Source organism: Melopsittacus undulatus, chromosome 4 (genome assembly GCF_012275295.1).
Source record: "Melopsittacus undulatus isolate bMelUnd1 chromosome 4, bMelUnd1.mat.Z, whole genome shotgun sequence".
Classification (NCBI taxonomy): Eukaryota; Metazoa; Chordata; class Aves; order Psittaciformes; family Psittaculidae; genus Melopsittacus; species Melopsittacus undulatus.
In genome coordinates, this window is record NC_047530.1 from 20,255,865 (window position 1) to 20,277,832 (window position 21,968).

Consider the following 21,968-nt stretch of genomic DNA (forward strand, 5'->3'; position numbering starts at 1 on the left):
TCCCTTCATTATTGTCCTTTGGAATTGGGCATTTCCTTCTCAGGATTGTTCCTGGGCTGACAAAGGCAAAGCCACTTGCTCCTTAATGAAGAATAGTAATGAAAATCAGGTCCAACTACTCAACCCTAGTCCCACTACACAGGGTGTATTTTTCCTATTTATTTTCTATTATTTTATTTATTTACCGATTTCAACTGTAAAATGATAACACTAAGGCAGCTCCTCAGTCTCAGCCTATTAAACTCTTAGTTCAGCAAGCAGACTTACAAAAAACATTTTCCAATAGAGAAGTCTACAACTTTCAACTGCAAATGTAACGCTAGAGCACCCTGAAATGTTTCCCTGTGACACTGAACTCAACTGTTCCAGGTACATTAGTGAGATCAGGTCTGTGACACATCACAACCCCAAAGCTTCCCAACTAACACTAAGAATGGAATAAGCAATCCATTACATGCTATGACATGTTCCCCAAAACACGCACACACTCAAAACCTTAAAGTGGTGTCAGAATGTTTATTGAAAAGGGCAATCTAACTGGATGAACCAACCTGGGTAGCCGGTAACTTTTAACATAAGCAAACAGAGATACTGTAAACTTGCTGTGCATGGAAACTGTGTTTATACTTGAACTGGACTTGGAAGACTGAAATAACTTAACGGAAAAATATAGCTTAAGTTCTCAGGAGCTCTGAATGACGTCAAGATCATTCTGAAAGAAACCCAGAATAGAGGGACATAGCCAATGATGCAAACAGTTACACAAATATTTTCAAAGTCAGCTAGTAAAATACATTGTTTCCTTTTTGTTACAACAGTTTTGCAAATATACTTTTAAAAACACACTTTTCAGTCCCACCAAACACCTGTCACTCGCATTATCAGAACCGATGGTAAGCATTTTGCAATGTAAATGCTGTCTCATTTACTTCTTAGTGAGTTTTGTAATTGCTGGAGCTGGCTTTTTTTAGCCATACTGCTAAGATGCTTCCTACCACATAACATATGTGGTACTTTCTTTGTGATGCAAGGGAAATAGATTGAAAGAGAAAAAAAAAACCACAAGAAATCTCATATTATTCTGTGTGGTCAATATATTGACAAAATAGTTTGATTTATACAGAAACTAAAATAGCTGTGCACTGGAACATCTGCATGGCAAGTGAACACAATTCAGACACCACAAATTGTGAGCTCTGTTGCTAATGAATCTAGAAAATCATTATCAAGAGTATTAAAAACCCAAGGGGAATCTAACCTAATGTTGCAGAATTATGATCAAATTCCCATGAAAATCAGGAAATCACTAAATCTAATAGCATTTTATTTAAAAAAAAAGGGGGGGGGGGGGCGGGCAGGGGTATAATTCTTTTGTAACTTTGTTGCTGAAAACAGCCAGAAGAGTCTAATGAAGTTTCATTTACTTTTCCACCGTGGGCTGGGTATGTGGCCATGACTGAAGCCAACCCTAAGAGGTAAAGTTTGAAAAGCACCAAATCACAGAACCATTATTATGAAGGCTTCCATTACTTTCACATAGAATACCACAGTATAAAATAAGGACACACTGCTGACAACACGTCTTTATTTGTACCTGCATTTTCCACACCATTCATAGAACTCCCATTCTGACATGGAAACACAGTGCAGGCAGATACGAGATTGTGCTTTTCATAGAATCACAGAATGGTGTGGACTGGAAGGGACCAACCACCCTGCCACAGACGGGAACATCTTCAACTCAATCAGGTTGTCAAATCTCTGTCCAAGCTGGCCTTGAACACTTCCAGGGATGGGGTATCCACAACTTTCCAAAGCAGTCTGCTCCAGTGTCTCAGCAAGGTCCTCATGGTGCAAAACATGACACATGCCCAGAATAGCAGCAAAATTCAGCACACAGCTTGCATCAAGCCTTCAGGCTCACAGGGAGGGGACCTGTTTCTTGTTTAATGCAGGAGTAACACATGCATTTTGGTGTAATGTGTGCAAATGACTGAACCCTAGTGAAACTGCCAACTTTAGAGAAAACACCATCACAAACAGGTGGTTTTAAGAAGTAAAAGCGACAAGGCTCCAGCGTACTGCTACCCGTGTCTCCGTTTTGGAAACGAAACCTAGCATTCTTCTCTTAGAGGGAAGCGAGCAGCAGGGCGTCGCAGCCGTGTCCGGTCACCGCTCCGCGGGCCGACCCGCCCGGAGGGAAGGAGCTGCCGGACTCCGCACCGCTCCGGCGGCCCGGGCCTGCCCTCCGTCCTCGGCCTGGCCGCCAGCGGCTGCGCACGCCTCTCTCCTTCCTCCTCCTCTTGGCGGCCGCTGCCCCGGCAGAGATGGAGGCCATCGAGGATCTGGAGCTCAAACCCTGCACCTCCTCCATCTACCTGCGGCCTTACCGCCTCTGTTACAGGCAGGTAAGTGGCTCCGGCAGCTCGCTCCTTGGCGCCCGCCCAGCCCCTTCCCTCACGGCCGAGCCAGGTCTTCCCGTCCTTTCACCCGCCCCTTCCTTCCGCCGAGTCCGGGCGGAGGAGCCTCTGCTGGCTCTTCGCAGGCGCGGAGGGGCTGGACGCCGAGGCAGATGGGCTGGTTGGCCCGCGGGCCCCTCTGCTGTCCTGTCATCTCCCCCGCGCCTCCGCCATTTTGGGAAAGGGCGGTGGTGCTTCAGCCTTATGGCGCCCTGCCGCCCAGCCCGGAACCGCTCTTCTGCTGGCTGCGCTCCCGCTACCCCCCACCGCCTTCCCCGGCCAGCGGGGTGGGCGGGTATTAAGTGCACAGCAGCCGCAGCCCGGAAGGCCGTAGGGTCACTGCTGTGGGGTCTGCCACCCACTCCAGCTCCTTCATGGGCCTGCTGTGACCCCCGGTGCCCGCAATCTCAGCGGGGTCTGAGGCTGTCGTTCTAACCCCGTTCTGGTTTTTCACCTTTGAGTGGGCACCTCTTGATTTGGGCCTTGCTTAGGTGCTGGTAATTTTCACATCGAGCCCGTTGCTGGCTAGCCTCAGGGCAGCAGGTTGCTCTATAGAGAAATCATGCCTGGCCAGCACTTTTACATCAGTGTGAGTCGCCTTTCATAGGATCCCTGAGAATTGGCACCTCTGTTAGTGGCAGGCAAGGTGCGAAAGGGAAGTCAGTTCTTGCAATAAAGGATTCCTTGAGCATTTTGTGTGAGAGGTCATGCACGAAGCTGGTTGTTTCTTTAGCTGACGATGCAGCATTGGCGGGTCCGGGCTGAACTCTTACCCAGGTAGAGGCATGCAAGTGACAATGCAGCAGGACCTGGACAGCCCTACAAATGCATGCTACAGACCACATCTTCTCTTACTTTGCGCTGCTCTTAAACACAGCAGTTGAAAATGCAGAAAAGAGAACATGCATAGAGGAGCTGTGTTCAAGTCCAGCAATGAGATAAGGAAATGCAAGGGTTCAAGCAGCTTGCATCAAAACAGATAAACCCCTCCTTTTACCTTTTTTTTAAAAATCATTTTGTATATAATTTTCCTAAAAAAAGCGCACTTCTCATTGGTTGGGTTAAGTGAAACATTTGTGAACAGGTGAAGCTTTCCATTGAATTAATGATTTATTTTTAGGGAGCAGAAAACCTGAAGAACATTCTTTCATGTTCTGATTTTTTCTGGGTTAGTTACTTCTTAATTTTACTTTAATTTCTGAGTCATACTCTATTTACATGAAAAGGGAGATTTAATTAAAATGTACAAAACAATATTACAAAATTACATTTAATTGAATAAAAGTACCTTCAATGAGATGAGTATGGTGAAGAAGAAATGAGGATGCGTTTGGTCGCGTGCTATGATTTGACAGAGACCAGTATTCCCATCAAAACGTACAGACTTGTCTTTTCTGCACATCTTGCTACTTCCTCTCCTCACACAAGTGTTTGTGCTGCAACATGGAGCTAGATGAGGGATGTGGTCCAGGTCATACCTAATTGGCCAAAAAAAAGTTAGTTTTAACCTAAACAAAGTCTTCTGTTTTAATTCAAATGCTTATGCTGGCAAAGGGTAGGTTGTAATGTGGTGGTTAGGGATGAGTGTTTGGGGGCTGGCTGAGGGCAGAGACTGTTTCCCTTTGCCACAGCACTGTCTTAAGACGAACATGAAAATGTAGTTTATATGGCATTTGTACAGGAGCTGGCTTGCATCCAGCCTACTGGGAACATAAACTCAACAAATGCACAACTTCCTGCACCTGACCTGAGAGACAAGTCCTACATTTATTAAAACCATATTTAGTCTTTAAAAACTGACTTACTAACCAGAGGAAATACTAAGTATTTTCAGTCATTTGACTAATTGTTTCAAAGGCATTTAGGCCTGCTGAAAACCCTATTAAATAACTAAATAGCTTAGTGTTTAAAATCTAAATGGGCTAGGTGTATGATCTGCTTAAGAATTTCTGAAAATTCCACCACTCATCTAAGACTGAAAATTATTTACAAAATCTAGTCCTTGATCTTAATGGTTTTATGCTGAGTAGGTCTTCCCCTTGTCCAACTTTTTTTTTTTTATTCAGTAGCTGAAAAAAAAAGAAACTTTTCTTCTTCTCAGTTCCTAATTGCTGCTGTATCTTAGAGTAATATTAGTTTCCCCCTTCCATGGATTCCCTGCACCTGCTTGCTGAACTTAACCCAGGTCTCATAAAAAGGCATTTCTCAATTAGAGAATAATCTATATGAGGAAAACTTAAATACTGGCATTTGTTGCACTATGAAAATTGAAAACAGTTTGGATGCAATATGTGGCATGATGTAAGTAGAAGGCTCGGGTGATATTACACGTACATTTTGTGAAGCTGTAACATGTCCTCTATAATTCATTGTAGTCTGAAGAAGAATCACTGATGCGTATTCCTGTGTTCATATAATATTGATGAAGGATAATTTGGGCCTTGAAGATTAAGATTTTGAAATCTATTTTAAAGCAGATACGTTCCTAAAATGAACATTGATTCTTCAACATAAATTCTTTGCCCAAGAACATATATAAAATGGGAGTTATTTTATGATTGTTTTTTACAACTACTGCTTTTCTGTGCAAACTGGAAATTGAAAGGATTTTTACATACATGTGATTTGAAAATTATTTCTAAGAATTCATGAACATTTATGTTACAGTATTGATTCCTAGACATTTCATCTAAAAGTCATGCCACTTCTGTGGATGTAATTTGGATCCCATCACTGTAGCTAAAACGGTTCAGACTGTATAAGTGGAACATAAATTTATATACAGGTGATTAATATCACAGTTTACCCTGCTAGTGTGATTTTAGCCATTCAGCCTGCCCTCCACTGAGTTCTAAACACTCTAGTTCTGGCAGGTTTATAGATCACCAGAAATCTGCAAGACATCAGAAGGAGATCCATTTGGGAGTGGGAAGAGAGGGGATAAATCTAAACAAACTGCTGGTTTAAGCCTACACAAGGTTATGCACCTGAAGAAAATTGTGGTCACACCTGATCAAGGGTGGAGCCAGAGATTCAGAAGGTCATCTGCCTGTTCTCAGAGGCACTTAACACATTCAAAATCTCAGGCCCAAAGATTGGATTAATGTTTTGATCAGCTTGGGTATCTGGATGTTCAGACACATACGGAAACAGAGTTGTATGTGCTTCCAGACAAGTGAAGTGGTTGCTGTCATGTTAGAGAAAACTCCAGCAATGTCCTTCTAGGTTTGTGCTTGAGTCCTGAGTTCCACTGTGTTGTAAGAGCTTGAGTCATCTTTTGGATTGAACCTGTTACATTGGTTACATATAGAAATACTCTTCCAAAAGACCACAAGAAAAACTTAAGTTTCTGGTTATTTTGTTGTCATAAGGGTTATCTTAAGTTGTAGCAGTTCCTGATGGCACAGCAATTTATGCTGATGGTGGATCTGCTTTCTCAGTAGAGGGTTGTGAAATCTTTTCATCCTCTTCCTCTGCCCACTCATACTTTACGTGAAATTGATAAGCTATGAATGTTTCCTATAGAGCATAAAAGTAGGTGTACACCTTCTGAGGGAATTCTAGGTTTTGAATGATGCAGACTGAGGCAGCATGTAGCTTGGTGTTAGGCATCCAAGCTGTGGCGAATAGCCTGGCTTAGCAGACAAATCACTGTACCAATCACTTTTTAAAATTATTTGTTCCCTCTTTCCGTAGTGCAAAGGTAGAAATAAAAGTGCAGTAAAGGAGTTGTGGAATTCAGCAAACTGTAGGAATATTTGGTTAGGGTCAACACAGAGGGGTAAGGTACAGTTTTAAAGGTGTTCTTCAAAATAGGCATCTAACAGCTCCTCAAAATGGCCCTCACTTACTACTTAGGATTTTCAGCTAGCGGACCTTTCCTCCAGGTAGGGCCCTCAGTCAAGTAAGCCATGTAGTTTCAAGTGAGGTGGCCTGAGGGTGAGAGGTGGATGAGGTATCTCAGCCTGATGAATATCCTCTTCATTTTCTTGGTAGAAACCCTGTTTACATATTCTTGTTCTGCTTGGTATTGAAAGAAGTTAATAAATTTTTCTCACATATAGGATGGCATGTGGCTGGTTTTAATGTATACTTGCCCCCAAAGAGCAAATTGATTTGTTATCTAAAGTGGGTTTGTTTTTTGGTTTTGTTTTTTTTTAAACTTATGTCCTGAAGAATTGGCTTCTTTACCAGGAACTCCATGGTAAATCTCTTTTCGCTTTTTCCTATTGAAGATTTTCTGCTTTTCATAAATAATGTATTCAAGAGACCAGAGGGATGGCTAATGAGAGATTAACTCAATGCCCAAGGGCTAGGGCATTTCCCTGGGATGTGGTAGAGTCAGGCTGCAAGATCTTGCTTCAATTAATACTGCTTCCCACATCACAGCAGAGTGTGCCCACTGCTGGGAAACACATTGGTGTGTAAATCTTCAGCTCTTTTGTGTGTATTATCCAGGCACTGGGCTATATATTAGACAGACAAAAAAAAAAATCAAGTTTAATAATTCTGTTGAGTCTGTCATGAAGTAGACCCTAAGAAGTAACAGTTGAGAAGAGTTGTTAGGATTTGGGGCATCATTAAGTAGTCAAATGGGAACTTGTATTCAATGTAGTCTTCTTAATCAGCACCTGAGCAGGGATATCAGTGGTTCTGTGTTGGATTTAGACCCTAACACAGGGCTTTAACAGAGAGAGCTCTGGTCAACCTGGTAACTGAGAAGTTACTGCATGCAATTGTTTGTCCCTGTGCTAGCAGTTATTACCCTCTGAGAATCAGTAGAAAGTAGTTTTGCTCCAGCTTTTATTCTGCTGTTCCAGTTCAGACCTCCTGCAGCCCTTTAAGCTAAATTGCTGAGCTTTGCACAGAACTAAGTGAATTGCATTTGCATATTCTTTTCGGTGACCTCTGTGCTGGGGACAGTATCCTTCAAGGGGAGGCAAAGCATCAGCTCACAGAAGGAAGCATCTAACTGGGGGAATAATATCTTGAGCTGTTACAAAGACTTTTGGCCAGAGCTCACATATCAAAGCCTTTGCGAATCTAGCTCAGGCTCCTGTAGCTTTGTGTTTGAAGGTTATTCTGGCAAGAGAGTTCTTGCCACTGTTTCCTTGCATTATATAAACATATACGTGCAGTCTGCCCAGGAACTTTTAGAAGTTTGCTACTATACTAGTATTAACCATCAGTAATTTTCCCAGTATGCATGTGAGTGAGTTTGTATTTTGAATCACCTGTGGGATGGTGTACAGGCAACTCCTTCAGTGATGTGGGATAAACCTCAAAAACTCCATGTGTATTGACTGAACTGTACTATTCAGTAGTGGCAAATTGGAACTATTTGCTGTTCATGAGCTTCACATTCCTTCTGCACTTCAGAGTAGTCCAGTGCCTGATCATTCATTGCATTTCCACTATTGCTTTAATGTTTAGTCATTCACTTTGAAGTTGAATGTGAAAAATGCGCCCTTTAGTTTAATTTTAATGCATGATATTTTCTTTTGGTGTTAAGGGAATTCATTTATAATCTCTTGGAGTTTTACAGTCATATTGAAGTAATTCTCAACTCTGTAGATTTTAACACAACATGAACTTTAAAATTAGTAGAAAATGTATTTTAGGAGTAAAGTGCAATTCATCAGTGAAGAAGGAATTTCTGTTTTTAACCTTAGATTGGCTATTGCTTTCTTGTGTGACCATGAGCAACCATTCTGTTTCTGTGCCTTACAATTCAACTGTCTTGGAGATGTCATGAAGTTTAAAATATGTATACATGCAGAAAAAAGTGAAGCCTGTATCATTAGTGTCTTGAAGTCTTCGAAGATGAAAAAAGCAAAGCAGCAGTGTTACAGTAATATTAACAGTCTGATTTTGCATTCAGATTATTATTCTTTTTTTTTTTTTTTTTTTTGCATGGAAATAGCAACATGAACGTGCCCAGCTGCCTGAAACTTTCTCTGGAACTTCCGTCTGCTTTTTTCTAAACATAAAACATTCTTTTCTATTTTGACAATTAAAAATGATGCTGTTGAGGGAGTAAACAGATTTTTAAGTTACCTGTTCAAACAAGTGAGTCTTCTGTTGAATCTTCAAAAGGCTCTAGTAGTAGGAAATATGCTACTGAGTAATGCATTTATTTGGAGTTCATTTTTTCAAAGCAGTGCAATAAAAGGAGATGCCATTTTTGCTGCAGAATTTGTCTCATTTTCTTCAGCTTGTCAAGTCTATTATGTCAGTACATAGTATTAATCTTGAATGCAAACATAACTGCTTCTAGTTCCGGAAGTCCCTGAGCTGCAAATTGCAGGAGGCTGAGAGTATTTTAACAGTATATTCTTCCTTAGGCACTTTAGTTTCTGCCAGAGGTAGAATCCTGGATGAGACAGATTTTTGATCTGACTGATCTGATGGCTGCTGTGTTAACTGGAATTACGGTTGAAGCACAATATAATACTTTTATATGGGTGAAAGAAAAGTGAAACATTAGGGAATGAAATACTGAGGGAGTGTAATTTTCTCTGGGGGAAACAGTGCCCTTTGCATTAATAATTAGTGCACAGGTTTAAAAGAAGAAATTAAGGAATCTAGGTGTATCTGCTTCTGCTTTGCTATATAACTTGAATTCAACTCTGGAAATTTGTACAAGTTATTTTTGTATGGGACTTTTATGAATTGTTAAAAGGGGAAATGAGAAGAATTAGTTAATAAGAGTAGTAGTGGAAAACAACACTATTACTTAGTTTTTTTTTTTTTCAGCAAATATTATGTTGTATTAGCCTTAATTTCTCAATCCAGCATGCTTTGACAAGTAAGTGTAGGGGTTTTTGAAGTAAATATGTGAAAAGTAGTTGGCTGTGACAAAACAATGTATATTTAGGTCAGTCATACTATGATTTAACAAACTTACGAAAGCAAATGCCACTTACTGGAAAGCATTAGGCTTTGTTGAGCACCTTTTTTAACTTCCTTGCACAGGGCTGAAATGTGTTTACAGTTGCATAAATGAACATTAAAATCTCATTTAATGTCATCAATAGCTAGGTTACTTGGGTTACTGTGCAATAGCTGTGTAAATAAGATTATTAGGAAGAGGTACGTAAGTTGTAGTTAGCTTAAACCAGTATTTTTCAAGTTCTGATATGTAGCTCATAGAGGGCTGTTAGACTGCTTGTAGGTCATCCATGTGAGTCAGCTAAGAAAAGCAGATCAATTATCAGCAGATTTTAATGTACTGCCAAAGTCTGCAGCTTCACTGGAAGATGTCTCCAGGTCTGCAGATGAAGAGGTTGAAAACCATTGGCTTTGACAATACCATTCCAGTCGCCTCATCTGCAAGGGCTTGTCTACACAGGACTTTCCTGATTAACTCCACGTCTCATTCTACAACAAAGAGTCTGGTTCTGTTTATGTTAAACCATTTTCAAAGTATGATTGCACTTTGAATTTATACCCTACCTTAATCCATGTTAACTTTCCAGTGCATGCCCTAAGGGAGCAGTAAACCAAACTGAATGACTGTGTCCACACGGGGGTTTAATGGAGTTTTAACCAGCAGAATTCAAGTTCATCAAGGCACTTACTTCGCCTTCATTTTATTAATGTCCTGCTATAGACAAGCCCTAAGAATAGAATTGGTTTAATTTGAAGTGAATGAGCCATGTTATAAAATCCATCACTGAGATTTTATAGTATTTGATAGTATTTTGTGTGTGTTTGTGAAATACGACTACTGCATGGTATAAAGTAGGCATTATTTTACTTGTTTGGTACCATCTCTTGTAGATCTGAGAAGTAAAATCGTGTTCATGTTCTTTTACAATTAAGTGCTGTATTTGTTTTCCAGCTTGGATCAAAATACGTATGTTTGCTTAAATAACAGTAACTTAATTTTCTCAGTACAAAAATATCTGTCATCTGAATCATTTCAGCAATGACACTATGTGTATTTGGTATGTTTTAAAGCAGATGAACACTGTAACATTTTAAGTGTTTATAGCAAATCTGAATATTATGGAAATTAGACATTTTCTGTAAATGGGAATATTCTTTAAAATGTCTGGTTTTGATGTTCTATATGGGATGAAACTCATGGGTTATATATATGGGGTATGCTTTATTGTATTGCTGAAAATACGAGTGTGTTTTAAATAGTGATTTTACCTCAAGTGCTGCCATATTTAAAATACGTTTGTATTTTCAGCTGTAACTCGTAAAAGGTCAGCTCCTGTGCTTTGAAAACTCTACACAAGTTGATGTTACATTGATAAGCATGTTTTAGACAGCAGGCAGAGAAAGTTCACTGCCCTTCTGACTTGCATTCAGATTAATTATTCTTCATAATTTTTAACTAGAACAAGTTAAAGAATTTAACTTTTTGGTACTGTCCTTCAGACATTGATCAAAATCTTGTTAATACAGTAATGCTAAAGTTTACTGAAGTTTAAACAAAGTAAAGCTCAGTTTTTCTTACTGGTCAGCTTATGTCACACTAAAGCCCTGATCACTGATCAAAACTGCATTAATTATTTGTTTCACGTTGCGGTTGCTGTGTCAAAATCCTTTAAATACCTCTTGGAGCTGAGAGGGAATCTTATGGCCTGTGACAGAGCAGCTGGTCTGGACATGGGCTGATGCCCCAGTTGACAGGTTGTTGGATTAGAAAGAATATCAAAGGCAGTAAGTAAGATTAGGGATAAGTGAACATCTGACAGCAGTTTGCAGCAGGGGAGAACAGATGATAAACAATGGGAGCGGGGTGCGTGGGGGGAGTAAGAGGTGAGAAGGCCATGGGAAAAGTGTGGCAGCAATCGCTAAAGCTCCAGGTTTCTGAGCCTCATGAATAGAACAGGAAATGGGATTTGCTGGGACAGATGTGCTGAGCGGTGATGAATACATTATAGGGAAATGAGGCTAAACTCCTAAAGGTGAGAGATGTTCTTTCTCTGAAAACAGAAAATCTGGGAAAGGAAAAATTTACTCTCCTGGAGAAGTAAGCATTAATACTTGAAAACTAATGTAGAAAGTAATGTTAATGGTAATTTTGATTAATGATTATTCCACAGTAGCATTCGTGATGAACTCCAGGTCATGTACTTCAGGCACAGCAATCTTACAGTGCAATTACATATATAGGATTGCAAGTATTTATTTTAATCCTAACATCAGACAAATAGTCTAAGAGTTTGAATAATGAAACAGGCTGAATGGAGGCTGTGACTGGGTAATGCTTAGATGCATATTCTGTATCTGGCCTATATTATGTAACATAGCACTTCTGTATATTTGTTCTGAGAGTTGTGCTGAGAGATCTTGTGAGGTCTTTTCAGCCTTACATTTTTCAATTCTGTAAAGTGATTGTATCCTTGTAGAAAATTACACACAAGTGTTCCTGTTCCTCAGGGTATTCTTTCTGTACTTCTTGAAACTTCATTAGTTTAAATTTTTGATGGATCTTATTTATCCAGTATTTGGGATATAATTTTCTCAAAGCCAACAGAAACTTTTAATGTGTTTACTGATAGGATTATAAGTCAGTTCACTGACTTAGAATTTGTGTATCCCTTTTTTAATTTTTAAAATATTAAAAACCCCAGATCTCGCATTAATATTTTAATAGCGTATTACTTTAGCAGAAGGGAGTGCTGCAGAAAGTTAATGTTGCTCTGAGTACTGATACGTTATCAGACATTTCAAAGTTTATTCCACAGTATATTCTCACAGTTTGTTTTACAAATACAAGCTTGCTAAAATAAAGTAGAAACACATGCTGAGAGTCACCGATGGGAAAACATAAAGCTTAACAGTGTTAAGGACAAGGGGTGTGACTTGTCTGTAGTGGGCATCCCCACCATCTGTCATTCTGACCTCAGATTTCTCGTATGTGCTGCCCCTGTCCTCAAGATAAGGAGGCAATGTATGTGGTCTTCTTTAGTCCATGTTTGCTCCTAGCCATGCCTACTGAGGTTGTAGCTAGAATCTGGGGTGAGTAGCTATGTCCTGCTTCATGGAAGTAGCTGTTCCTTTTGCAGAAATTACATGTGTGGTGTTTTGATCACAGTGACATCATTTGGATATAGCAATTAAAGAATCTGTAGAGCTCTGGAGTTCCAGAAGTTCCCCAAAATTAGTGATCAATAAAGATTGTCCTTCAGTTGGCCATAATAATAAAGAAATAAAACGGTGATGAGCGCAGAAAGGCAGAGATTAAACAGTATGCTTTAGTGATTCTATCCTAATAGTTCTGTTTTCCATAAAACTTTGATTTCTACATTTGCATGAAGCTATAAGCAAAGAATTTACCATTTGTTACAAGTAGTTCCCATTTTTAAAGAGCAGTTGAAGACGATTTGCAGTTGGCTTGCATGGTTCTTTGTATTCCAAAAATTAGACTATTACAGGGTGACTGTCATTATGAAGGTTTCAGAAATACTGCAGTAAAACATTGAACTGTATATAAATCACTAATCAGTTAATCACTAATTAATTCGATTAACTGAATGCCAGTTGTATGTGACTGTTAAGTAATGGGTATATTTGTCTTTGCCAGTGCTTTCTTTAGAATATATAGCAGTTTAGAAGATGTTCCCAAGTTACTTCTTAAATCCTACTGTGTATTATTTTTTCCCAGCAGGAAAAGGATGAGGACATGACCACCATTATGGGAATCAGATTTCGGTTGAGTCTATCAAAATTGAGAGATAAAAGTGAAATTAAGAAAATATCAGAACCTGGAGTTAGTTGCTCCAGGAACACTCACTTTGAATTGATCTTTTTGGGGAGGTTGTGAGGAGAAGATGAAAAACACTGAGGATCTTTGTGAGGAGGGTCTGTGAGAAAGTCTTAGGAGAAAAATCTAAAGATTGTTACTAAGCCTTGGCTTCTGTTAGCCCCCTGCTGCTGTTCTTCATCAAATTGTTATAACGGCTTTCAAAGCAAGTGAGTGGAAAATGGTTTCTCTGGAACTTTAAGGAGTCTGAACTGAAAATTGTCACTGCTTTATAAGTAAAACACATCAAAGATTGAAGGAAGAATTGCTTGTTAAACACACTGTAGATTTTAATTAAAAAGAAGGGAGATATCATAAAAGAGACATCAGATCATCCTAACTACCTAAAGGTGAAAGCTTAATAGCTTGTCATCTGCTCAGGAGCCTGTGTTAAGTATCTCTTTCATAGCTTGTGTGACCCTCTGTGTGTGTGCAAGATTTTTTTTTTCCTCAAGAGTTTTTTTTCCTACATACAGAGGGAAAAGTACACAAGCATAAAAACAGTGGTGGTGGTTACTGGGCTTTTTCATTTTCTTTCCCTGTAAGGATGCTGCCCTTCTGGTATTTTTAAATACCTAGTGTTTCAAATTCTTATCTGTTTCTGAAGTAGTTCTTTGTGTTGTGGTGTGTAAAATTTATTCTGTGTGTTCAGTGTGTGCAAAATGCATTTGTGTACCATCTAGTAATTGTGTTTCTTCTGGAACCTGGTCCTCTCGCTTTCTGCCCCTCTCCCCACCTTCTTTTACCTCCACAGTTCTCATGGCCAGTAAATTGTGTAGTATTTTAAAGTTGAGTAGTAGATCTAACAAAAGAAGTCGAGAAAAACAAAAAGTGTGCATAGAAAACATTGCCACTGAGATTTTGAGCTCAATTTTTTTAAGTCAGATGCTTGTTCTGATGTCATGCTGCATATGATCAAGGTGCATATTTAGTAAGCAAATACAAACATTTGTTTTAAAAGACTAGAAGGATTCCTTAGCAAACTGCTAAAGCACACAGTGCATTCTTTACTATCCATTGTAAGATTTCAGAAATGTTCAGTGTTGTAGTTTCAGTTTTAATTTGCAAGTTCTTCCTGGAATTCAACATATACATCTATGCTTGATTCTGACTGCAGATCTGACTCTTGATGTGGAAAATTGTTTTTCCAAGAGCCTAATGTGAGGTAAATGCAATTACTAGGTTTTCTGCACATTATATGCTTAGAAATGGTATATATCCTGAAAAGCATAACATTGTTTGGGTGATTCTGTAGGGTTTTCATGATGTATGAGATCATTAAAATTAGGATTAGAAGTATCAACTGTGTAATCAATTATGTAGAATTTGATAACTTGCTGTTACTGTTTTAGGGAATTTTTCGGTTATACTTGTCATTTAGCTGCTGTTTTAATTAGCTGTATTAGCTATCTGTGAACTTGGAATGAATGTAGCATTTTATTTTGCTGCATAAAATGATTCTAGGCTATAAATGGGTCTGGCCAGACAGTAAGATGCTTAGCATATATTTTTATAAACTCTTGAAATCCCAACCTTGCTGAATAAAATATTTTTTTTCTCTTTTCATTGGTGAGGCCACTTGCATTGTTTCTATTTAATCCTAGTTTAGGCAAAGCCTAAAGCAGTTCAACACTTTTTTTTTTTATTTGTTTGTTTGTTCTACTTAGAAAGTAAAAAGTGGCACAGCAGTTTAGTGCTTTTTGACCAGAAACTATATGTTCTGCCAAACTGGGTTGGAAGTCAGGATGTGGAAAAAACAGGGTAAACAGATAAATTTGTATATTGAGTATAAAATTGTAAATAAGTATTTTATTTTTCTTTAGATTTAGGATATGAACCTATATATCTCTTGTATAAATTCTCATCTTCTGCTGAAATAAACTATCACTGTTAGCTTCATTCAGTTTCGTTTTGGCTTTAAGACCTACCTGTGCTATTGCTTGGCCACCTAGCTTGTTGAGCATTTGAAGCAGCAAGATTGGAAGAAATGTTGGCTATCAAATCTTTTGGCAAATCTGTCTTAGAATTTCATACATATGTCTGCACTTAGCACTCTCAGCATTGTAATGTTTCTGATGCTTTAAAGCAGTGGACATAGGTAGGCATTTTCTGGCTTACTTAGTCTTCAAGGCTTGTGTGGCTTTTTGGACTCTTCCATATCACTGCAGTTTGTACAGCCTAGAATTGTAACTCATCGGTTAAAGCATAATGTGAGACTATTGGTTTCCTATTTAGTGAAACCAGCCAGTAATCATTAGTACAGAAAATGACTTCTATACTACTTTAAGGCATAATTCCTCTAAATTTGAAACCTGAATGTTTCTGTGAACCATCCTTTTTTCTTGTTGAGGGGAGATGTTTGACCTGTCTGGAGAACCCTGTTTCTTTTTATCTTGTTGCTTTCTTTTTGATCTGTTTAGGAGTTCAGACCTCTTGGCAAAACTCTTACAAGTCTCACTTGAACATACAAGCCTCCCTAAGCATTATGGTACACTCCATAGAGAAAGATTAATTTGTAAAAATAATAATATAAATGTCAAATTTAAGTGTAAGAATTATGTTTGAGGGAGTTGGGGTGTGTAGAGTAGAGATTTAATCACACCCAAGGGCTGAAAAAAGCTAGTCAGAGAAACCATTCCACTAAACGGAAAAACTGTTGGAATATTTGCTTTTAAAGTATTTCTCAAAAACCCCGAGGTGAATGCCAGTTGGCATTGTGTCTTCCCTCCCCTCTGTCTGTACATTCTTCTGGAGCCCCTCTGATAGAGCAGTGGCATGCCTTCCAGTACTGTACTAAGTGGGATGACAAACCACACCTAACAGTTGTGCCTTGGGCAGAGGATGAAAGAGAAAATAAACTTTCTGCAGTGCTATGTTGTGTATACTTTTTGGTCATAAAAATGAGTATTGCTCTTGCAAGGGAAGGTGTGTAATTGCCTTTAGTACTTGTGGAAGTTAATTCTTCATTCTTACACAAGCCCTCATGGATCTGTGGAGTGAATTTGTGACCTTCATTCTTTCTCTTAAGGCTATTTGTGTATGCTGAGTTCAGCCCATTGCATGTTCAGGATAAAGTCTTAGAGCTTAAGGTGTCTTGGCATTCTGTTGAAAGAGCCAACAGAAATAGCAATAAGTAGTATTAATATGCTTACAGTATTCAGTACCGCTGAAGAGACGTGCTCTGTGTCCCGGGACCTTGTCTGTGTATGGCTTGCAGTAAGCAGTAACCTTGATTTCTATGAGGCTCGGCATGTGGGCCGCGTCCTTCTGTGCTCTGACTTCGCCATGGAGACACCATGGTGCTGCACCTGGCTTTGTTCCCAACTTTGTTGAAACTTTGGATCTCCCAAGTGCTGCTTGCTAACCTTAGTCAGCCTTGTTAATACTGTTGCTTTGTGGGCATGTACCAGACAGGTGTGTGATGCGAGCTGTGCAGTTTATTGTGCTGTATTGATTCAAATTCCGCATCAGAAATATCTTGTCCTCTGTAAGTTATAAATAAATGAATAGAATTGTTAATTACTTTTTAAAATCATATTGATGTGACCCATGCTATTGCTTTATAGGTGCATTACAATACCAAGTATCTTTGAAGTTATGTATGACAAATTGTTTTCTGTGTTAGTTTTTGTTGTTGTTTTTTTTCCATACAATTTTAATGATGCAGCAGTCTATACACAGGATTTTTCTTGTCGGTGTTTTGTTTCAGGTGACATAGTTGGTGTTTTTTGTTTCATAAATTAAAACATTGTTCATCAACTGAGTAGTTTTTGAATGCAGCTTTAGTATCTGTCTAAAAATGAAGTGGTCCAGTGCTGCCATAGAAAAGGGGTAGTTCTGGGTTGGCTTTTTTTCACTGCTGTTTTTTTTTCAGCCAGAGAAGATTTTAATCAAACCCTGTATAAGCTGCAGTGGAACTTGTTAGCATGACTAAAGAGGTAATGAGAAATATTAGACAATTGATGGTGGTGATTAGCATTTGGCTGAAATACTAGTGGCAACTTAAACTGTGGTTTTATGGTGGTATCGGTGTTGTTTTCCTGAATGGCACAGCAAAATTAATGATGAAAGGACAGTTTCTTTCCTTCCTCTTTTGAATGAGGGTCATGACCTAAGGTAGCAAAGAAGAAAGTATGCTTGTAGGCGTATTTGGTTGCCTTGGGTTTGATTTTAAGATTCATTTTCTCCTTCTACTTACTATAGTTGTGTTTGCTTCTCTCCCTGCTGTGAGATGCAAGGTGAGAACCCTAAATCCTGGCAAAGTTGGTGGGGTGAATGTCTCTGAGTCAGAGATTCTATATGGGGTTGTCATTAGCAGTACCAAATTCTTTGGGGTGCTATACTAGTAGATGGGCAGAGGAATCACAAGTTGTGGGAATGTGATTTGGACCAAAGCATTGTTTGCCCAGTATGTATCATTTGGAGAGCCCTCTGCTTAAGGGGTTGAAAGGATATTTTGACTCATGAGTGCACAGGATGAGCACAGGAACGTGTGCAATAATATCAAGTGAGATTTCTCATCTGTTGTGGGATGTTGGACTTACAAAGTATACTCTGTATTGAATCTTGCTTTATCTTGAAACAGCTACTACAGATATAATTGATCTAGGTGTGTTATGATGGGTGCAGAATTATTTCCTCTGTCTGTCATATCACTGGTCTGAAATTTTGCATTCAGACCCTTTATCTTGGTAACTGTAGTCAGAAGAAGCAGCTGCCAATGGACCATGAAAGATTAAAATAGGTTTCCTGGACATGTTCTTCATTCTTTTGGTCTCCTTAAAAAAAAAAAAAAAGACAGAGTTTATTCATTTTTCTTGTAGTTAGCTGTGTCTATGTTTGGAAAATGTCTTTAGTGACCTGGGAGTGTAAGTAAGTGCCAGTTTCCAAAGGAATTCGCAGGAATAGATCTCACTGAATTCCACTAAGGCTTTATCGTGTAGCACAGCAGAAACAGTTTTATAATCTTAGGACAAATACTGCAGTTTTAATCCTACCACAGAATATGGCATTAATCAATAAAGGCATCTAGATGATACTTGGGATTTCTGGCATTTACCTGAAATGACAGTTGTTCTGAGTAAAGTCTGAATTCAGCAATTCCATCTTTCGAGTAAGTGCCTTAAAAGTGAAGGTTATTGAATGCAAAGTGCATTCTTAAATCTTTCAGAATTTTGTATGTAATATTATAAATTGGAGCAAGGATATGAGTCTGTGTCTCTTGTTCCCCAGGTTCATTTATTACTGAACTACAAAGGCCTTGTTTGGTTTCTTCTTTCTAACTCAATGAATATGTAACAATTTATACAAATAAGGAAAACTCCAGAAAAAGAAATTAAACACAGAACACACAGGAGTTCTTAGCAGCCCTCTGGCTGAGGTATTTCTCTGGCTTTTATTTTCTGAGCTGGAGACAGCAGATGTGCCTCCTGTATCTGTATTTCTCAGGCTCTTAGGCTCTTCAGGAAATTTTATTTTTCATTTCTCTCAATGTTCACTGGATGTGTAACGTGTACAATAAAGTAAAAAAAAAAATCCATGCTACTTTTCCACAGGGATATGCTTTTAATGTTAATATCACTTTTGCTTGTCCTCATACAGAATTCAGAAGACAAAATGTTACAATTCCTGATCAAATTTTACCCAGGAGACATATATCAATTGCTTCTAGCTTCTGATCTTCTTCAAAGATACGTGTATTGATTCAACTGCATGTCATCAAGTCTAGTATGTCCTTAATTATTTGGTAGATCATAGTCGAAGATTTTGGGACATAAATTACAGGTACAGCTGTTCCCTGTTTTGTGTGGCACATACCTTTATGCGGTGACTACATGAGTGGCAAAATGGAGCTTTTTTGTGCTGAGTTGGCTCAGTCACTAGGTGACATCTTTAGTGTGGCTCAGTGTGTGGTGGCAGAAATGGTTATGCTGTTTGTATACAGGAGACCATGAAGAATGCAGGAAAAGAGAACGTGATACTATTTTGATGAAAGTGCTCATCTAGGTCAGATTAAGCAGAAAATATGGCAGAAGAAATCTTGGTGGTTTAAATTCCCTGAGTATTTGTCCCTTTGATAGTAATTTTGCAGGGATTTTTTTTTTTTCTTCAACCATAACAGAAAAATACTGGGAAAAGATTGCAAGAAAAGGCCTTTACTTTGCAGGTTTTCAGCAAGTATGGATTTAAGTAGCTGTGTGAGATGTTTAATACATCTGTCTGAAAGTACAGTACTTATTTACAGGAAAGTATTCTGCTGTCACATCAACTGAATGCACAGTTTGCAAATTATATTATCTCTGTTAAAACATTTTTCATTTTTAGGAATATATTCCTTAACTATGTCCAGTCGAGGTTTCAGATTTCATGTTTTACTATAACTTTGTGGAGAAAGCAGTGTTAGTAATTTCGTAAAGATGGAAAGAGTGTGTTCCTTTTATCCCTGCAAAATAAGAAAGTGTGTCACAGACACCAAAGGGAAAACAGAGGTTTGTGATAATGGGTAATACATCCAGCAAAAGTCAATAATATAACAGGGATTTAAATAAAAGAAAGAGCAGTTAAACACTTGCTTTAAATTTTGTAATTTCTATGTAGTAACACCAGAGTCTGAAAACTTTTAACTATTAGCAATTAATTCCTTTCATCAGAATTGGAGTTAACTTTGTACTAGGAAAGTCCCATCTGTAGCTCAGCATATAACCTTAAATTATATGCTGACCTGTCAGTACAATGATGTGAGAAAAGTCATAGATTTGACCTTTGTGCATATTGTGTTTCTTAACTCAAGCACCCTATCCGTATTCTTTGTAGTATAGATTTCAGTGTGCTTCTACGTATTTGCCTTGGAATAAAGTGTTTGATATATATATGCAATTATTCTTAATAATGATGTATATTAAAAACAGAAAACAAGGTGAGAAAAGAGATTTGACTTAGTTTAGTGTACTTATATATGCTTAATTCTCATGTTTTATAAATTTCTTTCAAAGGTAAGTGATCTTACTGATAGCTGAATGCCAAGCTAAACTGCAACAACTCCATTGTTGAAAAGTACACACAAAAACTAAACTGTGATCTGAAAAGTAAACTTCCAGAGGATTATAGGAGAAAGTTTACTTACACATCAAGTATCTTAGTTGTAATTGTTCTGGCAGTTGATGTACATAATATGAATAGAGTGGCTTGGCCCAGTTTTGCATTAACAGTTGAATAAATTAATGCTTTCTCCATTGTTTATTTTACCTCCTAAAGTGTGAAAAAATTGAACCTTTGAACAGTAAGCTCTATTGCCATAACCATCTGTTTGCAGTTTCATTACAAACTCCTACCAGAATAACCCTCACTTTAAAGAGAAAATTGATATGGGTGGTAAAAATTACAGTCTATGACCATAGATTTTTTTTATGTCTCTTGAGGTACCTCTGGTGTGGTCTCCACTGGTATATATTATGCTTTCTTCAAGAAGTACCTTTATGTCTTCCAGTTATTGTCAGATAAAGAGTCACGTCCATCTTAGAGTTTGGTATCACATAGAGCTGAGCACCTCTGTCTCTTGTTTCAGATCCTTATTCATAAAACGTGTGTAGTGGACCCCGTTGTAACTTTGCCCAGTCCAGAACTATTGTGTCAGCTGGAACTGGCATGTTGTTCTTCAATGCACAGGGTAATTTGTCCCCCTAAGCTTAGTCTTCTTAAATTGTTAATATTGCAAATTAGCAGCAATATTTATGCTTCAGCTAGAATGTTCAATTTTAATGTTGTTGAAAAGTCATCAGTTTGTGTATTTTTGAATGCAGGTTCCACAAAGGCACTAAAACCAGTAATTTCTAACTCAAACATTTGCAAATGGGAAGTTAAAAACTGTAAAATGACATTATTTATAATCACGATGCTTTTAAAATAAACATTCTGGATAGTTTAGTGATGAAATCTTACAAGCTTTGTTTAAAAAACAAACACTCCCCCCCCCTTCCTCTTAAGCTTAAACAGTGGCTTGTTTAAAAAAACAGTAAAATTCCATAACACTTAAATTCTTTTGAAGTAGTTCTTCAACATAAGCAAGTAATTCTGCAAATTGCTTTTGAAGATGAGGCTTCATTTACTCCAGCGTGTGCAGTCTGATGAAGTTGATTAGTGGGTGTGGGCTGAAATTGTAATTTCAGCTTTTTTGTGTTCATTTGTCTTTCTCTGGAACATTCCTTATCACGTACATCTCTATTTTTGAGTAGTTTTGAGTAGACCAAGGCTGTCTTGTTTAATAGTAATTGGTGAAAACTTGGTAGGTATAAAATGGCATTACATGAATGCTGACTACAAAAAAATCTGTACTTTTTTAATTGGCTTTTATTGTAGAGCATTTTTTTTTCTTATCGCATCAGTTCCCAGAACCAGCTTGCTGTGTAGTTACACAAACGGCAGTGATAAGGTAGAGCAGAGCTGTGCAGTTGGGGTAGAACAAGGAGCAGGCTGGATTTTGACTGACCTACACTGTTGCAGGACTGCACCTTAAGACTGAATGACTTTTAACATCAAGCCCTTCCCCTTGCATTTAAATTAGTAGTTACATAATTTGATAGCCAAGCATAAGAGTTACCTAATACTGATGTATACTACACATTCAAAAGGTAAGGGGCAGGTGCTCAACTAATGCAAATTTGAATTTATTTTATTGATTTTTTTTAACTGAGTTGCATGGGTTTATGCCAGCTGAAAGTGCTTCCTTTCATTTTGAAAGATATGTA

General features: G+C 38.2%; 1 protein-coding gene across 1 annotated transcript in view; it reads left to right on the top strand.

Moving 5' to 3' along the window:
- Positions 1–2,179: 2,179 nt before the first annotated feature.
- The window catches only part of NUDT14 (nudix hydrolase 14), a 59,797-nt gene continuing 40,008 nt past the window's right edge, over positions 2,180–21,968 (top strand). Inside the window, exon 1 of the mRNA XM_005149599.3 lies at positions 2,180–2,408. Within this exon, the coding sequence (XP_005149656.1) occupies positions 2,328–2,408 (81 nt within the window). The 5' untranslated portion in view covers positions 2,180–2,327. The remainder of the gene's footprint in view (positions 2,409–21,968) is intronic.